Raw genomic sequence first — 21,361 nt, forward strand, 5'->3', positions numbered from 1 at the left:
TCTTCTGGGCAGAAGTAAGCTCCTTCTACACCTTGCGCATGAACGCTTTTAGGTGATAGTATTCCTGAGTCGAGAAACCAAACATGTCGCTGTTGCGGCAGATTTGTTGGGACGCTTTGAGGAAAGCCGTGAGGTCAGGGAAAACGGCCCGACCCTAACTTGATGCTGCCTGAACGTTTTCCCGAAGAAGTTGTGGATGTCCCCAGGTGTGTAATCGCACTCGCTGTTGACTTGTGAGTAGTTGAGCTCACTCACGTTGTCCTCTCCTTCAGTCTCCGACACCTCGTCATCCAAGTCCTCCAGCTCGTCAAACTGTGACTCGGCAGAAACCTCGTTTGACGTTGGTGATGGCAGGGCCCCATCGGGAAGAGGGTGGCTGCCCTCTGGTAGTGGAGCTTATTTTGCTCTCCCTTCAGGTGAGGTGAGCCGGCCTTCGTTCCCTCTCTGCAGCAAGGCGCCGTTAGGCACCGCACCGGCTAATGGTTCCTCTTGCCCTGAGGATGCTGAGGCGACGTGCGGCGGTGGCTGTGGGGGTGTTGTCGGCACTTGTCCCACCGTGTTGTCCTCAGGCGGGTCGCCATCGAGCATTTCTTCATATTCACCCCCCGCAACGCCGTCTGGAATGGCGCTCACGGGGGGGGGCATTGCTCATCCTGCTCTGCAACTTTTGGGTCGGGCTCGTGATCAGCGGTGGCCGCACGCTTAGGGTTAGGGGCCGCTTGGCCTCCTCCACCGTGGCCGGGCCTTACCCTGCGCTTGTGCGAGGTGACGAGGGTGAAGCCCTCGCCATCCTCGTCGTTAGTGGGCGGCTCAGCGTCCTGCTGCTGCAACAGCTGGCACTCGTGCAATGGTGGCTGCTGCTGCTGGCGCTGTTGCTGCTGCTGCTGCTGCTGCGTGACGTTTGTTGCAGGCTGTGCGTTTTTTACTTTTGGTTTGCCCGTGCAAACTGCACGGGCATGGCCGAAGCCACCGCACACGTAGCAGCGTGGCAACGCGGTGGACACGTACACGGTGTAGGCGTAGCCTTCCGAAGTGTACTTAAAGTTCACGTTGAGTTCCGTGTTGTTGCCGTTTAAAATCATGAAAGTTTGTCGCTTAAACGACAAGACGTGTATCCATTTCTGGATCCCGTGAGCGCAAGGGCAGCATAATGATGCGAGACACAACTTTTACGAACCGCTCAAGGTCTCGTTGTCGGTCGGCAGTTTTGCGTTGGAGATGAGCACTTTTCACGCAGGGGAGGAGAGAGATGTGCATCGCACAAATATCTCCCCCTTGAAGGTGAGCCCCGTGGCGATGACACACGCCACCATCTCCACGTTAGTGAAGAGGACCACGTGGCCACGGTTCATGGGGGTCGCAGCGATGACGTTCCGCTTCCCCACACACTGTCCAGCGGCGTCTATGGAGGGGGACAGATTGAGAGAGAGGGGATAGAGGATAGAGAGAGGTAGGGAGAGAGATAATATAGATTTAGATAGAGAGAGGGAGAGAGAGAGAGGGGATAGAGGGAGGGAGAGGTAGGGAGAGAGATAATATATATTTAAATTTCGATTTAAAGCTTTCGTGACTGCAAGGATTCATCTTCTTGGTTCTTTCGGTAAAGTCACGTATAGAAGGGAAATAATAAAATAATAAAAATAAAACATAAGAAAATTATTCTCACGACGTTTCGGCCACAACGCAAGCTGCCGTCCTCAGGTGAAGAACAGGACGGCTGCTTGCGTTGTGGCCGAAACGTCGTGAGAATTATTTTATAATGTTTTATTTTTATTATTTTATTATTTCCCTTCTACGTGACTTTATCGAAAGAACCAAGAAGATGAATATAGATTTAGATAGAGAGAGGGAGAGAGAGGGGATAGAGGGAGGGAGAGACTTTTAAACAACTTTTATTGCCGCCAGCAGCAAAAGCACCGGAGGCGATTTCAATATGAAATACAGTCACCAGCAAACGAAAGAAAAACAAACGTTACATATCGTTACAAATCCACGTGCTGTAGTGCTGAAAGCACCGCACACAACACAAAAGAAAAAAGTCACGTGGTTGTGGTGTCATCGTGCACGCCACGGTGACGAGCGAGCGCTTTAGAAGGTGAACACCAGGGTGCCGTCCACGCTGGTGCAGAGGGCCTTTCCGGCTCCCCAGCGTTCGAAGAAGACGTGCACATCACCAACGTGTGTGTGGTACACGTGCTCCAGCCGGAGCTGCGCCTTAAGCAGGCCTCTGAACACTGGAAGCATAGAGGGAGGGAGAGAGGGATGGAGGAGAGGAGGGTGGGGGGAAGAGGGAGGTAGAGGTTGGGAGAGAGAGAATATAGATTTAGATAGAGGGGGGAGAGAGAGGGGGGGGACGCTTCAAGGGGAGGGAGAGAGATTGGGAGAAAGGGAGAGAGAGCGAGAATATAAATTGAGATAGAGCCATAGAGGAGAGGGAGGGAGAGAGGGAAGAGGGGGAGTAATGAGGGGGGGGGGGGGGTTCTCCACGCGGAGTAACGTCAACCGCTCATGATTATTAATGAGGGGTGGGTAGGGGTCCATGTGGAGGATGTAACCTGTTCATGATTATTAATGAAGGGGGCTGGTCGACGTGGAGTGACGTCACGCACGGGACACACAGACATTATCGGCTCATTATCGTAGTAAATAGATTATGATTATGATACCTGATGCACAAATGGAAACGTTATAAAAAATAAAATAAAACTCTCCGGTAGAAAAAAAAGAGGGAAGAGAGGGAAAGAGAGAGACAGTGGATGTGAGAGGGAGAGGAAGAGAGTGGCGGGGGGGGGGGTTACATAAAGCAGAGCATAAAAAAACGAAATTATGAACAGAGCAAAGTGCCAACTACACCGAGCATCTTCTTGTTTCCACTGATCGTAAAAAAAAGGGGGAGGGGGAGAGGTTGGGAGAGAGAATATAGATTGAGATATACTCTTAGGTTTTTTTCGGTAAAGTCACGTAGGTAAAAATATTAATTAATTAAAAAAATATACAACTATTTTTTTATTTATATTATTTTTTAAAATAATAAAACATAATAAAAATACTACTATTATTTTATTAATATTATTATTTTAAATAATACAAATAATAATAATATTTTATTTCTATTATTATTTTAAACAATAATATTATTGTATTTCTATTATATATTTTTTAATTTTTATTACTTAATTTTTACCTACTTGACTTTACCGAAAAAACCGAAGAGTATGAATCCTTGCAGTCACGAAAGCTTCAAATCTAGAATAGATTAAGATAGGGGAGTGGGAGGGAGGGGGATAGAGGGAATGAGGGAGGTGGGGGGGAGGAATTGAGAGAGAGAGGAGATTGTGAGTGAGAGAGAGTGGGGGGTGGTGGATGTGAGGGAGGGAGAGGGAGGGAGAGAGACGCATTCATTGCGAAAATCAGCGCCAGGCAGTGGAGTAAGAGGAGAGGGAAGAGAGAAGAGAGATGAGAGAGGAGAGATGAGAGGAGAGAGATTTTAATGCAAAATCGTTGAGACAGAAAATTATTATACAGTGACGAGAGATAGAGAGACGGGGACAGATCGAGCGAGAGAGACAGTGAGAGAGACAGGGACAGAGAGACAGAGAGACACGGGCAGAGAGACAGAGACACAGAGACAGTGAGACAGAGAGACATTGAGACACGAGGAGGAGAAGAAGAAGACCTCGGAGTGGAGAGGCTACCGTGAATTTGGGCCTACACCTCCGTCAGACCGCGCGGCTCTTTCCTGAACTTCCTGCCCGTGAAGAGGCGCCTCCCCCGGCGGAGCGAGGAGCGTGGAGGGGGGTGGTGGCCCTGGGACTCTCACCACCACCACCGATCGCCTTCAACGAACAGAGACTTTATAATCTTTATTTTATATTTTTGTTATAATTTGTTGTTGTTACAATTCTCGTTTTTGGATGTGATTTGTGTTTGGTGAGAGAGGAGAGAGAGAGAGGGGGGAGATAATTTATTAAAAGTGAGATTTAAATATAATAATCTGTCATTCGTGTTATCAGCAGCAATTGTATCAGAATCATCATCAGTATCGGTCTCAGTATCATCAGCATCAGCGGTATCATCAGCAATAGCAGCAGAATCGTCAGTATCAGCAATAGCATCAGAAAAATCAGAATCATCAGTTTCAATTTAGCATCATCAGTATCATAGTCATCAGAATCAGCGATAGTCTCATCAATATCGGCGATAGCATCAACAGCAGTATCGTCAGTATCTAAATACCATCAGCAGCATCATAATAATCAGTATCAGCGATAGTCTCATCAGATCATCATCAGTATCAGCGATAGCATCAGAACCATCAGCGGTATCATCGACAGCAGTATAATCAGTATCAGCAATACCATCAGCAGAATCACCAGTTTTAGTTGAGCATCAGTATCAACGACAGTATCGTCAGTGTCAGTCTCATTAGCATCATCGGTATCAGCAGGATTAGCAATAGCATCATCTGTATCATCAGTATCAATAAATCATCAGTATCACCAGCAACACTTGCATCATAATCATTAGCAATATCAGCATTATCAGCAGCATAACGCAAAAGCATCAGCATCATCAGCAAGCAACAACATCAGGAACAGTCTCATTAGCATCAGCAGTATCATCAGCAACATCAGCAGCGGTATCATCATTTAGCAACAGTATCATCAGCAGTGTCAGTATCATCAGCACCATCAGTATCAGCAGCAACACCATCAGCAGTCATGGTCTCTCCACTACTGGTTTAAACACCACGCATAACCTCGTTAATGTTGTGGAGTATCCGTGTGTATATCTATAAACGTGTAATTATCGTTAATTATTATAATTATATTCCAATTACATGGTGTGCTCGGCGTTAATAAGTATTCTTTATAATCATAACGCGTTTAACTGGTATATGTAAAGTCTGGCTTTATAGCACGTGGCTGTGTGTTAAGTAGCCTCTGTGAATATGCATTAGGCTCATGCATATTCATCAGGCTCATGAATATTCATGACATCGGTATTATTCATAGCAATCGATATATTCATAGCATTAACGTGTTGCGTATCGATTGCGTTGATGTAACTTCGATATGAATATTAATATCGTCTAGGGTTGCACGCGCGTGCTTGCGATCCGATCCCACGCTCATTTGGGCTCGAGTTGGACTGAGGCACTGATGATCCTGTGAGTCTAGAGGTGTGAGTCTGAGTCTGTGTGTGAGTCGGTCTATAGGTGTATTAAGAAGGTCTATAGATGAGTGTGAGGCTGTGTGTGAGTTGGTCTATACGTATGTGAGTAGGTCTGTGTCGGTCTATAGGTGAGCCTGTGTGAGGAGGTGTTTAGGTTGAGTGAGTGTGAGTCTGTGTGTGAGGAGGTGTGAGTGTAAGTATGTGTATAGGTGTGTGAGTAAGTCTATAGGTGAGTGCGAGGCTGTGTGTGTGGAGGTGTATAGGTGAGTGACTAGGTCTTTGTGAGTAGGTGTGAGTCTATAGGTGAGTGCGAGTCTGTGTAGTGAGTCTATAGGTGAGTGCGAGACTGTGTGAGGAGGTGTATAGGTGAGTGAATGACGGTAAGTCGGTCTATAGGCGTGTAAGTCAGTCTGTGTGTGAGTAGGTGTGAGTGTGGGTGGGTCTATAGGTGTGTGAGCAGGTGTATCAGTGTGTGAGTACGGTCTATAGGTGAGTGTGAGTAGGTGTATAGGTGTGTGCGTAGGCCTGTGTGAGTAGGTGTATAGGTGTGTGAGGGAGTGTCAGTAGCTATATAGATGTGTGAGTCGGTCTGTGTGTATGTCTATAGGTGTGTAAGTAGGTCTGGAGGTGAGTGAGTGTGAGTAGGTAAATAGGCCTCATAGCTTCTCGCTAACAACACTTGCCCCCAACATCCTGTTTAGGCTATATGGGAGATCTTTGTGTCGGCCTGTAGGTGAGCGTGAGACAGTGTGTGAGTCTTGAGTGTGTGAGTAGGTATATATATGTCAGTGTAAGTAAGTCTGTGACTGTGAATAGGCGTGTAGGTGAGTGTGAGTCTTGAGTCTGTAAGCGAGTGTAAGTAGGTCTGTAGGTGAATTGTGAGTCTCTGATTAGGTCTGTAGGTGAGTGTGGGTTGATGTGTAGGTGAGTGAGTCTGTGAGTCTTTGAGGAGATCTGTGGTATCAGTCTTAGGTGAGTGAGTCTGAGTGCTAGTCTGTGAGTAGGTGTGTAGGTTAGTCTGTGAGTGTAAGTTTAAGTCTGTGTGAGTCTATGGGCTAATCACTGACCAATTGGTTATTCGCTAGTAGCCCATGGAAGCCCATACAACGTAAACCTATCTCGTTTTTGTAATGTAACCATGCCGCGTTTATCAGTACCGGCTAATGTATGAAATACAATCGTTTATTTCATCTGTGCTTGTTAATTTAGTGTGAAAGGTCGCCAGTTCTACCCTTCCGACACGGCCTATGAAATCGAATAGCGTTAATGCCCACGTTCTTATCTACTCTGTGGAATGTAATACGCGTCTTGGGTTGTGCACGTGATGGTCCCGGGCTTTTAAATCCCTGCCGAGAAATCTGCGTTTGAAGTCGCCGCATTGCCCGTCCAAAGTCATTCTAAACCCCACGTGTGTGGCTAATTGGATTGTACCTGGTCCACTATAAAGTATCGGTATTCATACATTCTTAATTATATCCATCCGTAACATAATTCCGATTTGTATACTGACACGAGCTACTGAATGAACCCCCGTGCAGCGGATCCGAAACTGGTCAATTTAAGTGAGCGCCTACCCGGTCTGGAAAATGCAACCCGGCTTTCCGTGGCTTTTGCTGGCGTGAATTTGTGATCGGGCCCTTCGACTTATCCGTAGTGCGAGATTCAGTCGCGTGCATTCCTATGGGAGCGCCTCCTCGTGCGCGATCGCAGTACGCGTGTGGATGCACATAGCTTGGCACGGCCGCCGCCTGTGTGTGAGTGGTGTGTAGTAGTAAACATCGCCACTAGGAGAGAGACAAAGGCGGCGTGCGTGGTTACTGGCCACCCACCCTCTCATCTGTGTGGTGCCACAGTGCCGGTAGCCTTCATAGGCGCTGCTGTTGTTCGCTAGCTACTAAGGGCCACTTTCCTCTGACGGTTCTGTTACAGGCTACAACAGGGGGTTCTTTTTTGTCTGTGTACCTAGCCTGGCACGAGATACCATCGCGACGTCGCTGCTCCTGCAGCGTAGCGAAGTGCGCGTGTGTGCGTAAGCGGCCTTCATAGGTGCTCCATGATACAGGTTTTATTTGGGTTAGAGCGCGTAAATATATCAATGTGTCGTTAAACCCGCCACCACACGACACAGCCAACTAGTAAGGTTTGTCACGTAACAGAACGACGTGGCCAATTCGTCACTAGTACAGCACACCGGTGTGTTGGAGAGCCAAGCCACAACATTTACAATCTAAGTAGGGAAACCGACAACTCTGTACTGGTGGTGATGGTGGACCTTTTGCCTGCGTCTTTGGCGTATTTATAATCGATGTGTACGTACAGACTATCCGTTGTAGCAATTGTTTAATCCCTACCCCCCCCCCCCCCCGGAACTCCGCGGATTATTATAGTGAATTAACGAACGCGCATGACGGTTGCGTTGTAATTATTTGTTACAAGCACTGTGGCGGTGATGTCGTGTAGAGACCCGTAGATTCGTGTAGGGACCCTGTAGCCTCGCACAGAGACCCATAGACTCGCACAAAGACCCATAGACTTGCACAGAGACCCATAGACTCGCATAGAGACAGACCCATTGACGTGCCAGAGACTCACATATATCCATAGATTTACCACACAGAGACCCATAGAGTCACCACACAAAGACCCATAGATTTACCAAACAGACTCATAGATTTACCAAACGGAGACTCATAGACTCGCATAGAGACCCATAGACTCACCACACAGAGCCCCATATAATGTAACAGGGACCTGGACATGAGTCTTGACTAATTGTTATTCTATCTGCCTCGGTAATAACCACTCACCCATAGCACCTGGCTTTGTCCCGTGACCTCCTGAACCTTACCTGGCACACCAGTAAACCCATGGTTCCTGGGTCTGGGCCCGTGACCTCCTGCACCTAGCCTGGCACAGCAGTCAACATATGGTACCTCGGTCTGTCCTGTGACCTCCTGTACCTAGCCTGGCATAAGTGCCGTGGTGGCATCACTGCCATTTAGAGGTGAACAGTTGCGTGATAATTATCCTTCAAGCCAAACCACGTGTTCCCCAAGATCGTGCTGATACTGTGTGCGTGTGTGAGGAGCGGTGGTGTAGCGGTTAGCATCGCGCTGCGCTACGAACCCGGCAGAGGCCCGTAGTTCGATTCCTGCTCATGGCCACCAACATCAGTGACGATTATCTGAACTGGTTCTGGGCCTCACTTAGGTCGACTCAGCCTCAAATGAGTACCTAGTGCGGTGCGTAGTAAACATCGCCACGAGGGAGACTAAGGCGGCCAGGTGTGGTGCTCTCCACCCACCCCCTCGTGTGCCACAGTGCCTTCATAGGTGCTGCTGCTACTTGCTAACATCACTTGCCCCAATTGCTGTTAAGGCTACGTGAGAGATCTTTATCTTTGCGTGTGTACGTGTCTGGGCGTAGGTGTGTATCGAGGTGTCTGGGTATAGGTGTGTGTGCCCTTGTGTATTGGTTTGTGTATAGTTGTGCATATAATTGCGTGTCTACTTGTATATTTAGTGTGCACTTGTCCCAGCGGGCTATGTAGGCTACACTGAGGACCTTTGCCTGTATACGTGTGTGTGTGTGTGCTGTTATATGCGTGAGTGTGAGTGTGCGAGTTAAACCAGTAACCAGTTTAATTATTGGTTACTGGTTTTTGCGAAGTCAGGAACCAGTCACCGTTTAGGTGAGTGTGTGTGCGCACGAGCGTCTGTGTGTTTACGCTGTGAGGAGCTACGGCCGACCCAAGTTCGATTCCCGCTCATGGATAAAAGAATAATAGTGGTGGCAAAAATTGGGACCGATCCCGAGCCTCCCCTAGGTGGACTCGTCCTCAAATGAGTACATGCTGCGATGTGTAAACATTGCCACTAGAGGAGACAAAGGCGGGCGTGGTGCTGGCCCACTCACCCCCTCGTGTGTCACAGTGCTGGCCTTCATAGGTACTGCTGCTACTCGCTCCTAACAGCGCTTTCCCCCAACAGTTTGTTCAAGGCTATACGGGGGGATCTTTGTAAGGGAGGTGTGTAACTGTGTGTGTGTAGACTCCATAACGTGTCACTATACCCATCATTGTGTTAACGCAATTAGGGTAGAAGCAACTCGGACCACCTTTTCTGTCTTCGTTTTTTCGGAATGTACGGAAAATCTAATGAGCACTGGATAACAGGCGCTTGGTAAGAGGCACTGGTTTATAACGTCGAGACATCAGTCACTCGCACGGTGAAAGCTGCTCATGGTTCCCTCGCGTCGACTCAAGGTGCTTCAAGGAGACCCATAGACTCACACAGACACCCACGGACTCACGCAGAGACCCATAGACCTTGATCACAGACCCATATACTCACACAGAGACCCACAGACACACAGAGACCCATGGACTCGGGCAGAGACTCACAGACTCCCACGTAGAACCACAGACTTACATACAGACCCATAAACTCATATAGACACACAGACTCAGACAGAGCCCATAGACTCGCAAAGATACAAAGATGAACAATTAGACCCATTATTATGGATAGACCCATAGCATCACACACAAATCCATAGACTCACACAGAGACCCATTGACTCACAACTAATCATGTGTATTGAATGTAAGCACTGGGGAGACACGTAAACTATCGGAGAGATTTATTACAATTGCGTTGTAAGCCATCTACCTCATTAGGGTCTTCAGACGCTCATGAATATTCATAGAGGAGCTGGCAATGTGAAAAAAATCCGCTTTGTTAAACATCGATAAACAAACTGGAGATCCGTCGGATGCCAAGAGATTCGATAAAAAATTTGGCGATAAAATTCCTCAAAGCATCGGTCGGAATCGAAGCATTCTCGTGTCAATCTTCAGATGCTGATATTTTATTTTGGGTCTAGGTCATGAATTAGACACCGATGAGACTCTGTCGGTCTAGCTCAGACACTGATGAGATAGTGGTCGGGATCTGCGTTGATCGCATTGCCGAAGATTGAGAGAGAAGCGGGGCAGCTTCTTCAGAAGCTAAAGCGTCGCTGAGTTCCAGTTCCGAATCCCTTAGGATCCAGATAGATGTTTGGTGAGTGAGTGTGAGTGTTAAGAGAGAGATTGGCGAGTGTTCGCGTGAGTGTGTGTGTGTTTGCGTATGCGTTTGTTTAAAACTATTTGTTATTTATTTTCTCGTGCAATAGAGACCAAATCAATTACTTTCATATTTATTTATTTATTACTTTGCTTTTTGGGGCGGGACCAAAGTGATACATATCATCGATCCGTTGTCTCACGTGATTGGTCAATCGCCAACCCTGCTGAAACACCTTGGAGCCTACTGAACCCTGATTGGTTGATTTTGAAACCAACTTGGAGCTGATTGGACAACCTTGGACCCTACTGAAACCTGATTGGTTGATATTTAAACCAACTTGAAGCTGATTAGACAACTTTGAACTCTTTCTGAAAGCTGTGTTGTAAGGACGTCATCAGATTCGACAGCCAAGGGCTCTTTCCTGAAAGCTGATTGGATCATTTTTTAAACAAACTTGAAGCTGATTGGACAACTTTGGGACCTACTGCAACCCGGAATGGACAGCTAAAGGACTCTTCTGAAGGCTGATTGAAGGATTTAAAAACGTGCTTGAACCTGATTGGATGGTACAGGGCAGTGTTGTGATTGGACGGATAAATATTGTTCTGGAAGCCGATTGGATAATTTTGAGACCAGCTTGATTCTGATCAGGCAACTAACTGCCCCTGATGAAAGCTGTTTGGATGATCATCAAACACCGCTGTGATCTGATGGAACAAGACAAGATTGTGATGCATCGTGATTGGTTGTCCTGAAGAAGCCGCTCTAACCTAATTGGACGATTGCAGATGTTGCTGAATTCTGATTGGTCGACGAAACAAAGCTACTCAGCCTTGGTTGGATTGTACATCGCCCTGCTGTGATCTCGTTGGTGCTTACCGGATTGTGGTGGAAGCTGATTGGAATGTTGTGAAATAGCAAATACCCGATTGGCCAACTAAACAAGCTCACTGATTCAGGAGCCAACTTAAATGCTGATTGGTCAAACGAAAGACACTTGTCAGAAGCTGATTGGTTGGATAATTGCAGACAGTGCTATGATTTGATTGCTCGATGATAGGAAAATACTGTGATCTGATTGGCTAGGAGTAGAAGCCAGTGAGGGAACTTAAAGCTCACATTCAGGGCAAAAGCACTTTACATAGATTAACGGGAAAATAGCAAATTAATGTAACGTGTAATTATAGCCACTTGCTTATTTAATTTGTGCAATAAGTTTACTTAAAGTTTATCCAGTAACAATTTATTTTGTTAAAGAGTATTAAAGTATCGACGCTGTGCTTGGATTGCGGTGGTGCAGCAGTTGACGTGCCACTGCACAACTGCTACGGCTGCTATTAGAGAGCCGGCGGAGACCCGAGTTCGATTCGCAGTCACCAGTGGCTGTGCTGGGCCTTTCCCCTAGATCATTATATACACAAACACACAAACACACCAAATAACAAAGACACACCAACACGCACACATAAAGACACAGACACACACAGACATACAGTCAGACAAACACTCAGACACATACATACAGACAGAGACACAGACACACGCAAAACACGGACACAAATGTAGGCAAACACGCCGCATATGAGATGTCCCTTTTTTCGTCTCATTAAGTTATCCCTCTACCTTAGTAACGTAAAGTACTTGAAAAGTATAACCTCTACTACGGTGTGTGTGTATATATCGATATATCTGTCACGTTAGGGGCATTATTGTCAGAGTTGAGAAGGACCAACACCGATCACAGCGTTCACGCCCGTCAGGCCGGTCCCTCTGCCCTTTACGATCAGAGTGAGGGATTCGTTTGTTTGGGATTAAGAGGAGCACAGCATTTTGGCTTTTAGCAGTGGGTGTTTGGGAGGCATCGAATGAGAGGTTTAGAAGTTTAAGGAAAGAGTCAGGACACTGGGATATAAAAGGTTGAATTTTAGATTTTTTTGTTGGTTAAGGCGAAACTCGTTGGGTTGAAGGTTTTAGATGTTTAGGGTTGTTTACATTTGAGTGGTTAGGTTTGGTTTGGGGTTCGTATTAGGATCAGGGATTTGGGGGTCAGAGTTTAAGTTCAGGGTCAACGGTAAGGTGTTTGGCATATGGGATTATAGTTTCAGGTTTTGAACCGGCTATAAGAGTTACGGTTTCAGGATTTAGGGTTCGTGATAGGATCAAGGTTACAGTCAATGTTTTAGGGGTTACAGTTTAGTGTTAGGATTGGGGTTTAGTGTTAGAGGTTTAGGATAAGCTTCAGAGTCAAGGTTTAGGGGTTAGAGGTTAGGATCAGTATTAGGATCGAGGTTTTCGTATCGGCAGTTAGGATTCAGTGCAAGGCGTTGGTCTAATATTTAAGTGTTAGTTTCAGCGTTAACTTCAAGGTTAGGGAACAATCCACCTCTGCCACCAACAGCAGTGTCGACCTGCCCTCCGAAAAGCTGCACAAACCCCTGAGAGGGCTGGGTTGCAAACGGCGACGCCACGCTGCACACGGCACGGGAGTCGAACCGCTGCTGTTCACCGACTCCAAAAAGGAGGGGCAACAGACTCCTTTCTTCGCTGTGTAAACTCTGGGGGGGTTCTCCCGTTTCTGTGGCAGCAGTTGAGAGTTCCTCCTCAGCCGAGAGAGATTTTTTTCTTCCTTTCCCCGTGGGCCTCGAGGTGGGCGGGGGGGGGATCATCTCCCTCCGTGTCCGTGGACTGCGTTGGAGGCACGAGGGGATTTTTTTTGCAAACGCTGTGGGCGGCGCTTGTTCATTTCTCCGTTCGGATCTACGACGACGGTGGACGAATGTGAAAACTCGTGAGGCATCGATCCGACGTCGGTCTAAGCCGGTTGACTGAAAACTAGCCAGGGCAGGTGAATTCAGAGGCCAGAATGGGATCTGTCGATTCGGGGAATTTAATTTGGTTGTCATAGGCAACAGAACTTTGTATCAGAATTTTCCATGGAAAGTGAGGTCATGGGGAAATAAGCCCTGGAAACCGGGAACCTCGCGGATTCAGGAACTGGATCAGAATGTGAATCGGGATCGACGGGACGAGATCAATCGGAACCTGAAGCCAGAGAAAAGCAAAGAACTGAACTTTTGATCGGCAAATCCCCTAGAAATTGAATCGGGATTGGTGACGATTGTTTGAGCGGGAGGGGGGGGGGGGCGGGGGAGGGGGGGTGGAAGGGTTGGGTGTTGAGAAGAACCAGGATCAGAAAAGCTGGAACCAGCCGAGTCTAAAACGCAGAGAGAAGTTGAGGGAAGCCGGTAACATTGGAACGGCAAACTCCGGACACCAAAGAAAGGCGTTCAAGTTGGACCGCCGAGCCGGGGAGCGAGACGTGAGCCCTCGGGCCATGGGCGTGAGTTTCTCACCGGGGCAGCGTCGTTGAGGCCCAGGCTGCTCCTGCACGTGTGTGATGTCATCGCTGGAAGATGGAGGCTGCCGCTGCTGTCGCCGCCGCCCTTGCCGCCGCCCTTGCCGCCGCTGCCGTGATTTCACCCGCAGCCAGACGGCGGAGGCCTAGTGTCTCCCACAGAGCCTGCCCAGCGGCGAGACGTGCCCACCGCCACCGGCGGTTGCGAGCGTCTTCGTGCAGAGGGGGACGGAGTTGCCCGGTTTCTCTGGGTTGGTGGATACCTCCTCCTCCTGTCTCTCCCTCGCTCTTCTACTCCTTTCCTCCTTCGTCTGCTCGGGACTTCCTCGACTCCGAGGCCTCCGGCCCTCCCTCTCAGCCGCCTCGGCTGTGGACTGACTCCCGGTGCCCGCGACGCCCACGAGCGTCGTGTGTCCGCGAGCGTCGCGCCCGGTCGTCCCTCTGCCCCCCCATTCCACCGTTCCCTCCGACGTCGCCGTCATCCCCACAGCCGCGGCGGCAGCAGCAGCGGCCTCCCGTGGCTACGCCTGCTCTGGCCCCGCGTCCACTCTTCGGTCCCCCGACGGAACGTCCGGCAAAGCGTCATTGCCTGTGGACCGCGTGCAGCCACCGCCTCCATCGTCATTATCGTCATCGTCCCCCCCTTCTTCCTTTACCTCCTTTGCTGCTCCTTTTTCGGACGCCCGCATACCAGAGGAGGCCCTTTCCTCCCCGCTCCACCAGGGCGACCGGTGTCGACAAGTCTGTTGGCGAGCTCCCTCGCCAGTTTCGAAGGAGGCCGCCGACGGTGCCGGCCTACGGGCCCCTGAGTGCATCGTCGCCACCGCATTTTCCAGGACCCCTGCCGGCCGTCACGGCCACGTGATGGCGACGCTGCCGCGAAGAGGGAAGAGCGGCGGAGGCACCGGCAAGGACCCCGCGTCGCTCTCGCCGGGCTCCCCGCGGGGTTCCGGCGAGAGCGCCACCGTCACGCTCTTGCTGCTTGATGGCAGCAGCCGCGCCGTCGGGAGCCGCCTGAGCCGCGTGACGGGCAGCGAGAGCACCTCCAGCCTGCGGGGCCTCCACATCGCTCCGCCGTCGCCATCGCCGCAGCAGCAGCAGAAGCAGCAGCAGCACTCCACCTCCCACGGCGTGGACAAAGCACCGGGCAAGGTCCAGGTAGGAGGCGGGACGGCACTGGCGGCGTCGGTGGAAGCTGCCGTGGCTGCGTCGGCAGTGGCTGCAGCAGCATCGTCATCCGAATGTGGACACGGAGAAGAGACGGTGGTTGACGATTTGGATGAAGACGGCGGTGGTGGTGGTGTTGGCGGCGGTGGCAACGGTGCCAGTAGCGGCGGCTGCATGCGCAGCTTGAGCCGGTTGGCCTCTGCCGTCCTCGCCCGGGCCCGGCGGTCACCACCACCGGGCCTCGGCGAAGAAGCCGTTCCGGGCGAGGCGTCGGGCCCTGCCCGGCGGCCCCGCAGGGAGCGCCTCGCCGTGTTGGCGCTGCTCACCGCGCTGCTCGTCACAGGGCTGGCGGCGGCGGCGTTGCGCTGGACGATGCTGGGGTCGGGAAGCTCCGGGGCCTTCCACCCACCGCCGCCACCGCCGCCGCCCCCGGGCCTGGCCAAGGCCGGCAGCGGAGCATCATCTTCGCAGGGCGAGGGCCCGGCCTCGGTCTACCCTGCCCCGGTCTCTGCATCGCCACCAACCCTGCCCCCCCTACCCACCAACAGCGACGTGACGACATCGCCACCGCCGTTGCTGTTGCCAACGTCTCCGTCACGAAGGCCTCATTCTCCTCACGCTCCTCCTCCGCACCATGTTCCCCCCCGCCCTCCGAACCTGCCGCCCGCGGGGCCAGGGCCTCCCGCCAAGGCTTCGGAGCGGGCGCAGCCAGGCGGCGCAGATGGCGTGGGGCCTCCGTGGCCGCCGTGGGGCCCCAGGGGCAGGGAGGGCAGCGGAGATTGGTCCGAAGAGGATCGGTTAGCGGGAGGTATGGGGGTGGGAGGAGCGGGGCGAGATAGCGCGGGACCGGGGACTGGGGTAACTACCGTGATTGACGACGAGGATGACGGGGACGACGGGAACGACGTGAACGCCGATGGGGGGGACGATGGCGGGGAGGCGAGGGTGGGTGAGGGGAGGAGCAAGGAGAAGGAGGATCAGGAGAGGGGACCGATCCTCACCGCCGCCCCCCGGGCGGAGGGAACGGGATTCCGTAAGTGACGGGATGAGGGCGCGAGTGGAGTGTCCCCTGTGTGTACGTGTCCGTTTGAGTCTGTATGGGTTCGTGTTTATGTGATGGTGTGTGTCTCTGTACGTGTGCGTGTCTGTCTGCATGTGAGGAGCTGAATTGTGTGAGGTGAGAAGCTCACAAATCCTTGAAAGATCCGGACAAAGTCCCATCAGTGAACTCCTGCAGGCAAGACTTCGTTGGCTGGGTCATGTAGCCAGCATGCCCAGACGCCATGTGCCTTAACAGCTTTTGTTCGGCTGGATAGTGAAGAGGATATGGAGCTGAGGAGACTTGCTGATGACTGGTACCAGCGGTGTCAAGATAGGCCTCTATGGAGGAGGCTCGTGACGGACGCTACTGGGCAGTTGGAGGCAGTCGCCCTCAAGCAACAACGGTGGGCAGAAGAGCGACGCTCACAACAACGAGCGGAGCGCCGAGCGGCTAAAACACAGCAAGTTGGCAAAGTCGAGAGCATAGCCAGCAGGCGTTCAAGACTTCACATGGCCTTAAAGTGCACTTGGCCTGGCACAAGCACCATGTTGATATCACCGCCACTTAGTGGCAAAGGGCGGTTGTGTGTTCGTGCGCTGCGCTAAGAACCCGGGACCTGAGTTTGATTCCTGCTCACAGCCAACACCAGTGGTGATTATCTGAACTGGTCCTCAAATGAATACCTGCTTCGAATGAATACCTGCTTGCAATGTATAAACATCACCTCTCGGGAGAAAAAGGTGGCCAGGTATGGTACTGGCCACCCACCCCCTTATGTGCCATGCCGGCCTTCATCAGAGCTACTCGTTAATGGCACTTACCCCAATGGTCTGTCAAGGTTATAAGGCTTGTAGGGAGTGACAGTGCAGCAATTTGCGCACTGTGCTGCACTAAGAACCCGGCAAAGACCTGAGTTTGTTTCCCACTGACGGCCACCACCAGTGGACCTTAATCTGAACTGGTCCTGGGCCTCCCCTAGATCAACTCAACCTGATTCGATGTGGAAACATCGCCATTTTGGAGACAAAGGCGGCTGGGCATGGTACTGGCCACCCACTCCCCTCATGTGCCGTGCCAGCCTTCATTGCTGCTACTCACTAACAACGTTTGTCCCCAACAGCCTCTTAAGTTGATAACTCTTTTCTATTTGATTCGGTACGGCCCACTAAGCTACGTGACTCTTTTTCAGAAGCGACCTGCCCACGAGCATCATGTGGAAATTTGTTTGCAGTCAAATATTCTGAAACACATGTTGATTCTAAATGTGAGGGGAAAACCGGAGGACCCAGAGAAATTTGAATTCTTTGTGTTGTATCTGTATATGCATGTATCTGTCTTTGTCTCAAACGTGCGTCTGTGTGGTGGCGTTTGTGTGTGTGCGCTCGCTATTGGCACTTTCTCCTAGAGTTTGCTTAGGCTATACGGGGGATACTCTTAGTTTTTCGGTAAAGTCACTTGATGCAGCAAATCTGGCTGTGACGGTCCCACCTGATGACGGAGACTTGTGTTGCCTCCGAAACGTGGTGATTTTTATTATTTTATTTTTATTAATTTTAATTTCATTTTTTTACCTACGTGACTTTACCGATAAAACTAAGAGTATGAATCCTTGCAGTCACGAAAGCTTCAAATCTAGAATTATACGGGGGATCTTTGTCCCGTGTATCACCATTGCCGCAGCCCGCTCCTGGTGGAACCTATCAAATGAGCTTAGAGAGTCTTGCGGAGTCTGCAGTGTGAGTCTCACCGTGTGAGTTCTATGCTACTGACAGGATCAACCAGGTATCTCGGTTTCAGCGCTATTCCGGCCTGTGTAAGTGCTGCTGCTCAGAAACTGCACCGACAGCCTATGGAAGGCTACACATGGGACCTATGTTTGTGCACACCCTGTGTGGGAGGGGGAGCAGGAGTGCAAAGAGATAAGCGTGCTGCACTACGAACCCGGGCGACCCGAGTTCGATTCCTTCATAGGCGCTGATACTCACTCCTAATAGCACTCACCCCCAACAATTTGTTAAGGCTCTATGGGGGGATCTTTGTCTTTTGTGTGCATGACATAGGATGTTTATATAGATGTGCGCATGCCTAGATGAATTTGTGTTTGCGTGGAGATGAGTCTTAGTGGGGAGTGGTAGCAAAGTGGCTAGCACTGCACTACGAACCCGGCAACCCAAGTTTAATTCCCGCTCATGGTCACAAACACCGGTGACGATTATCTGAACCGGTCCCTGGGCCTCTCTAAGGTCAACTCGGCCTCAAATGAGTACCCAGTGCGATGTGTAAACATTGCCGCTGGGAGGCATACGCGGTCAGGCGTGGTGCTGGCTACCGACCCCCTCGTGTGCCGTGCAAGCCTTCATTGATGCTGCTACTTGCCCCCTGACGGTCTATATGGGTTGATATTTCTCTTTTGTGTGCGTCACATTTGGGATGTTTATACGGATGTGTGCATGCCTTGATACATGTGTGCATTTAAGTTTGTGCTTCGATGAGTTATAGTGGGGAGCAGTGGTTCGCACCGCACTACGCTTCGAACCGGGCAGAGACCCGATTTCAATTCCCACCCATGGCAACCAATGCCAGTGATAGCGATTCTCTGAACTGGTTCGGTACCTCCCTGAGGTCGACTCAGCCTCAAATTATTAACCAGTGGTGTATTAAACGTAATCTGTAAAAAGGAGAGAGCGTGGAGAGGAAATGGAGAGACGAGAATGTTGTGGAAAAGAGGGATTCAAGAGAGGGAGAGAACAGAGAGGCGTAGAGAGCACAGTGAGATTTAAGAGAGGGCATCGGACAGGAGGGAGAGGCACAATACTGGAGGAGATTAAAGAGAGAGCAGCATAGGCACTGCTGCTACTTGCTACATGATAAAACCCTAAAACCTATGTTATGGATAATATTTGTCGCGAAAGCCTATGTGTTGAACTTGCAAACATGTAGCCTAAATGTCAAGACTACATGGGGTATTTTTATATGTGTACGTGTAGGTGTGCACAGAGGTGTGTGTGTGTATGGAGGTAACTGGGTGTAAGCATGTATAGGCGTGTCTGGGTGTAGGTGTCTGGCTGTAGGTGTGTATAGGCGTGTCTGGGTGTAGATATGTTTAGAGGTGTCTGGGTGTAGGTGTGTGGATAGAGGTGTCTGGGTGTAGGTGTGTATAGGCGTGTCCGGGTGTAGGTGTGTATAGGGGTGTCTGGAGTGATTGGCGGGCATGGGCCAGATCAGCTCAATAACAACGGTAGGAGGCTGCTCGATTTTTGTGCAGCCCATGGCTTGTAATTACCAACACGCTCTTCCGGCATCGGCGCATCCACACAACATCATGGATGCATGCCGGGTCCAAGTAAGAACATCTGCTGGACTACATAGTGATGAACAAGCGGATGCGAGCCCATGTCCTTGACACCAGGACCTACCGTGGAGCTGATCTGCCCTCTGACCATCGACTTGTCATCTGTAAGATGTGCCTGCCATTCTTCCACTCCGGTGGTGGGCGTACACCCAGAACCCCATTCCAACCTAAAGTGGCCTGGTCTCAGCTGATGAAAGTTGCAAGCGAAAATTTCATCATTGCTTGCGGCTGGGGTTGGCATCGTCCCCCACTCCTCCTGATGTCGAGGGTAAATGGGCAAGGTTTAGGACTGTGACTCATGCAGCTGCAATGGCTGCTTTGGGTACGTGGTCCAGACCTCCCCAGAGACCTGGCTGACAGAGGAGGTGTTCAGGATAGTTGAGAAAAAGCGACATACACACTCTCATCGGCTACAGCATCCCACGTCACAGAATGAGGCTTACCGCAGCCTTCACTCGGAGGTTCGGAGAGCCGTAAGGCACTGCAAGGATGGGTGGAGTTCGCGGGTTGCTGAGGAGATGGAGTCCTCCTCAGTGGCCCGCGATCACAAATCCCTATTTAACTCCATAAAATAGTTACCTGCAGCGCCATACCTATTACCATAATTAGGGGGAAAACAGTGATCCAATCTCCGACCCCCAGGAACAGGTTTGCAGATTTGCTGAGCATTTCTGTGAGATCCTGGGAGAGGGGAAATCCCTCAGCCAGGAAAACATCATTGCACAAAGTGGGGATAACCCTGCTGAGGCTGCGGTGCTTCAAATATTGGAAGTAGTCACCTCCTGTGAGTGGCTGGCTGAGGTGCCATCTGTTGAGGAAGTACTGAAGGCGTTCCGGAGTCTGAGACAAGGAAAGGCACCAGGCAGAGATGATCTTCCAAGCGAAATTCTGAGGCAGGGTGGCGTTTGTGCACAGACTGCCCTATATGACATAATAACAACAGTCTGGAGCACAGGACGCGTTCCGAAGGTTTGGAATGATGCCCTGGTGGTCCCCCTCTTTTATAAGGGGGACCTTACAGACTAACAACTACAGGGGCATCTCATTCCTCAGTGTGCCGGGAAAGGTCATGGCAAGGATTATTCGACATCGCCTTGCTAGGCACGCTGAGGAGAGGCTTGCAGAGCCCCAATGCAGTTTCAGGAAAGGGCGGTCCTGCACAGATGCCATATTTTCTGTCTGTCTGCTACAGCAGAGGTGTTGGGAATTCTAACAAGACATACATATCTGCTTTGTTGACCTGGTCAAGGCCTATGATATCATCAGTAGCCCTGGGCTCTGGGTTGTTCATTGTGCTTTCGGAGTCCCTGACCCTCTGCTCACGATCATTAAGGACCTTCATGATGGTGAGCGGGCCCGGGTAAAACTACGTGGCCAGGAGTCAGAGCTATTCCCTGTACACCTTAGGGTGCGACAGGGATGTCCTCTGGCTCCCACATTTTTTAACATCTATTTTGACCACGTAGTTCAAGAATCCTTCAATAGCTGCACCGGGGGAATTTCCATTTGGTACAGATATAATGGGAGGCTGATCGATGCCCGGGTGCGATCAAGGGGTGGCTCCCTATTGGTCAACCACGTTATGTATGCCGATGATTTGGTAATAGCTGCTCATTCAGAGGAGGAGTTGAAGATGCTGCTGCTGAGACTGGAGCGTGCTACTAAGAGGTGGGGCCTTACCATCAGCCCCACCAAAACTAAGCACCTGCCTGGGTATTTTGTACCATCGGACACTCCACCCACACAACTCCCAATCGGTGATGGGGCAGTTGTGGAGAGAGTGGAGAATTTCCCATACCTGGGCAGTGTGGTTATGACCGGCTCCAGTTTAACAGCAGAGGTCTCACTCCGAATCAGTCGAGTGGCAATAACTTTTCTTCGGTTGCGTAACGCTGTGTGGAAGCTACCTAGTCTGTTGCTCCGCATGAAGTTTCAGCTCTTCTCGGCCACAGTCATTCCCTCCCTTCTCTACGCTTGCGAAACGTGGACCCCCCTATTGGAGCATCTCTGCCGATTAGAAACATTTAGGCTGGCCGGCCTACGATCCATCCTGGGTTTAACCAGGCTGGATTGCGTGAGGAGCTCACAAATCCTTGAAACATCTGGGCAAAGTCCCATCGGTGAGCTCCTCCGGCAGGCAAGGCTGCGTTGGCTGGGTCATGTTGCCCGTATGCCCAGCCACCGCACGCCTAAACAGCTTT

General features: G+C 50.6%; 1 protein-coding gene across 2 annotated transcripts in view; it reads left to right on the forward strand.

Moving 5' to 3' along the window:
* Positions 1–21,361, forward strand: part of LOC133359658 (proline-rich protein 12-like) — a 55,067-nt gene that overhangs the window by 22,586 nt on the left and 11,120 nt on the right. Inside the window, exon 1 of one of the 2 annotated variants that reach the window (XM_061578142.1) lies at positions 13,391–15,799. The exons of the other annotated variant lie outside the window; for it this stretch is intronic. Within the exon in view, the coding sequence (XP_061434126.1) occupies positions 14,464–15,799 (1,336 nt within the window). The 5' untranslated portion in view covers positions 13,391–14,463. Of the gene's footprint in view, positions 1–13,390; positions 15,800–21,361 lie in introns of those variants that run through there. 2 annotated transcript variants of the gene reach the window in all.

Source organism: Lethenteron reissneri, chromosome 65 (genome assembly GCF_015708825.2).
Source record: "Lethenteron reissneri isolate LAM-NWPU_2019-01 chromosome 65, ASM1570882v1, whole genome shotgun sequence".
In the NCBI taxonomy this organism is placed as follows: domain Eukaryota; kingdom Metazoa; phylum Chordata; class Hyperoartia; order Petromyzontiformes; family Petromyzontidae; genus Lethenteron; species Lethenteron reissneri.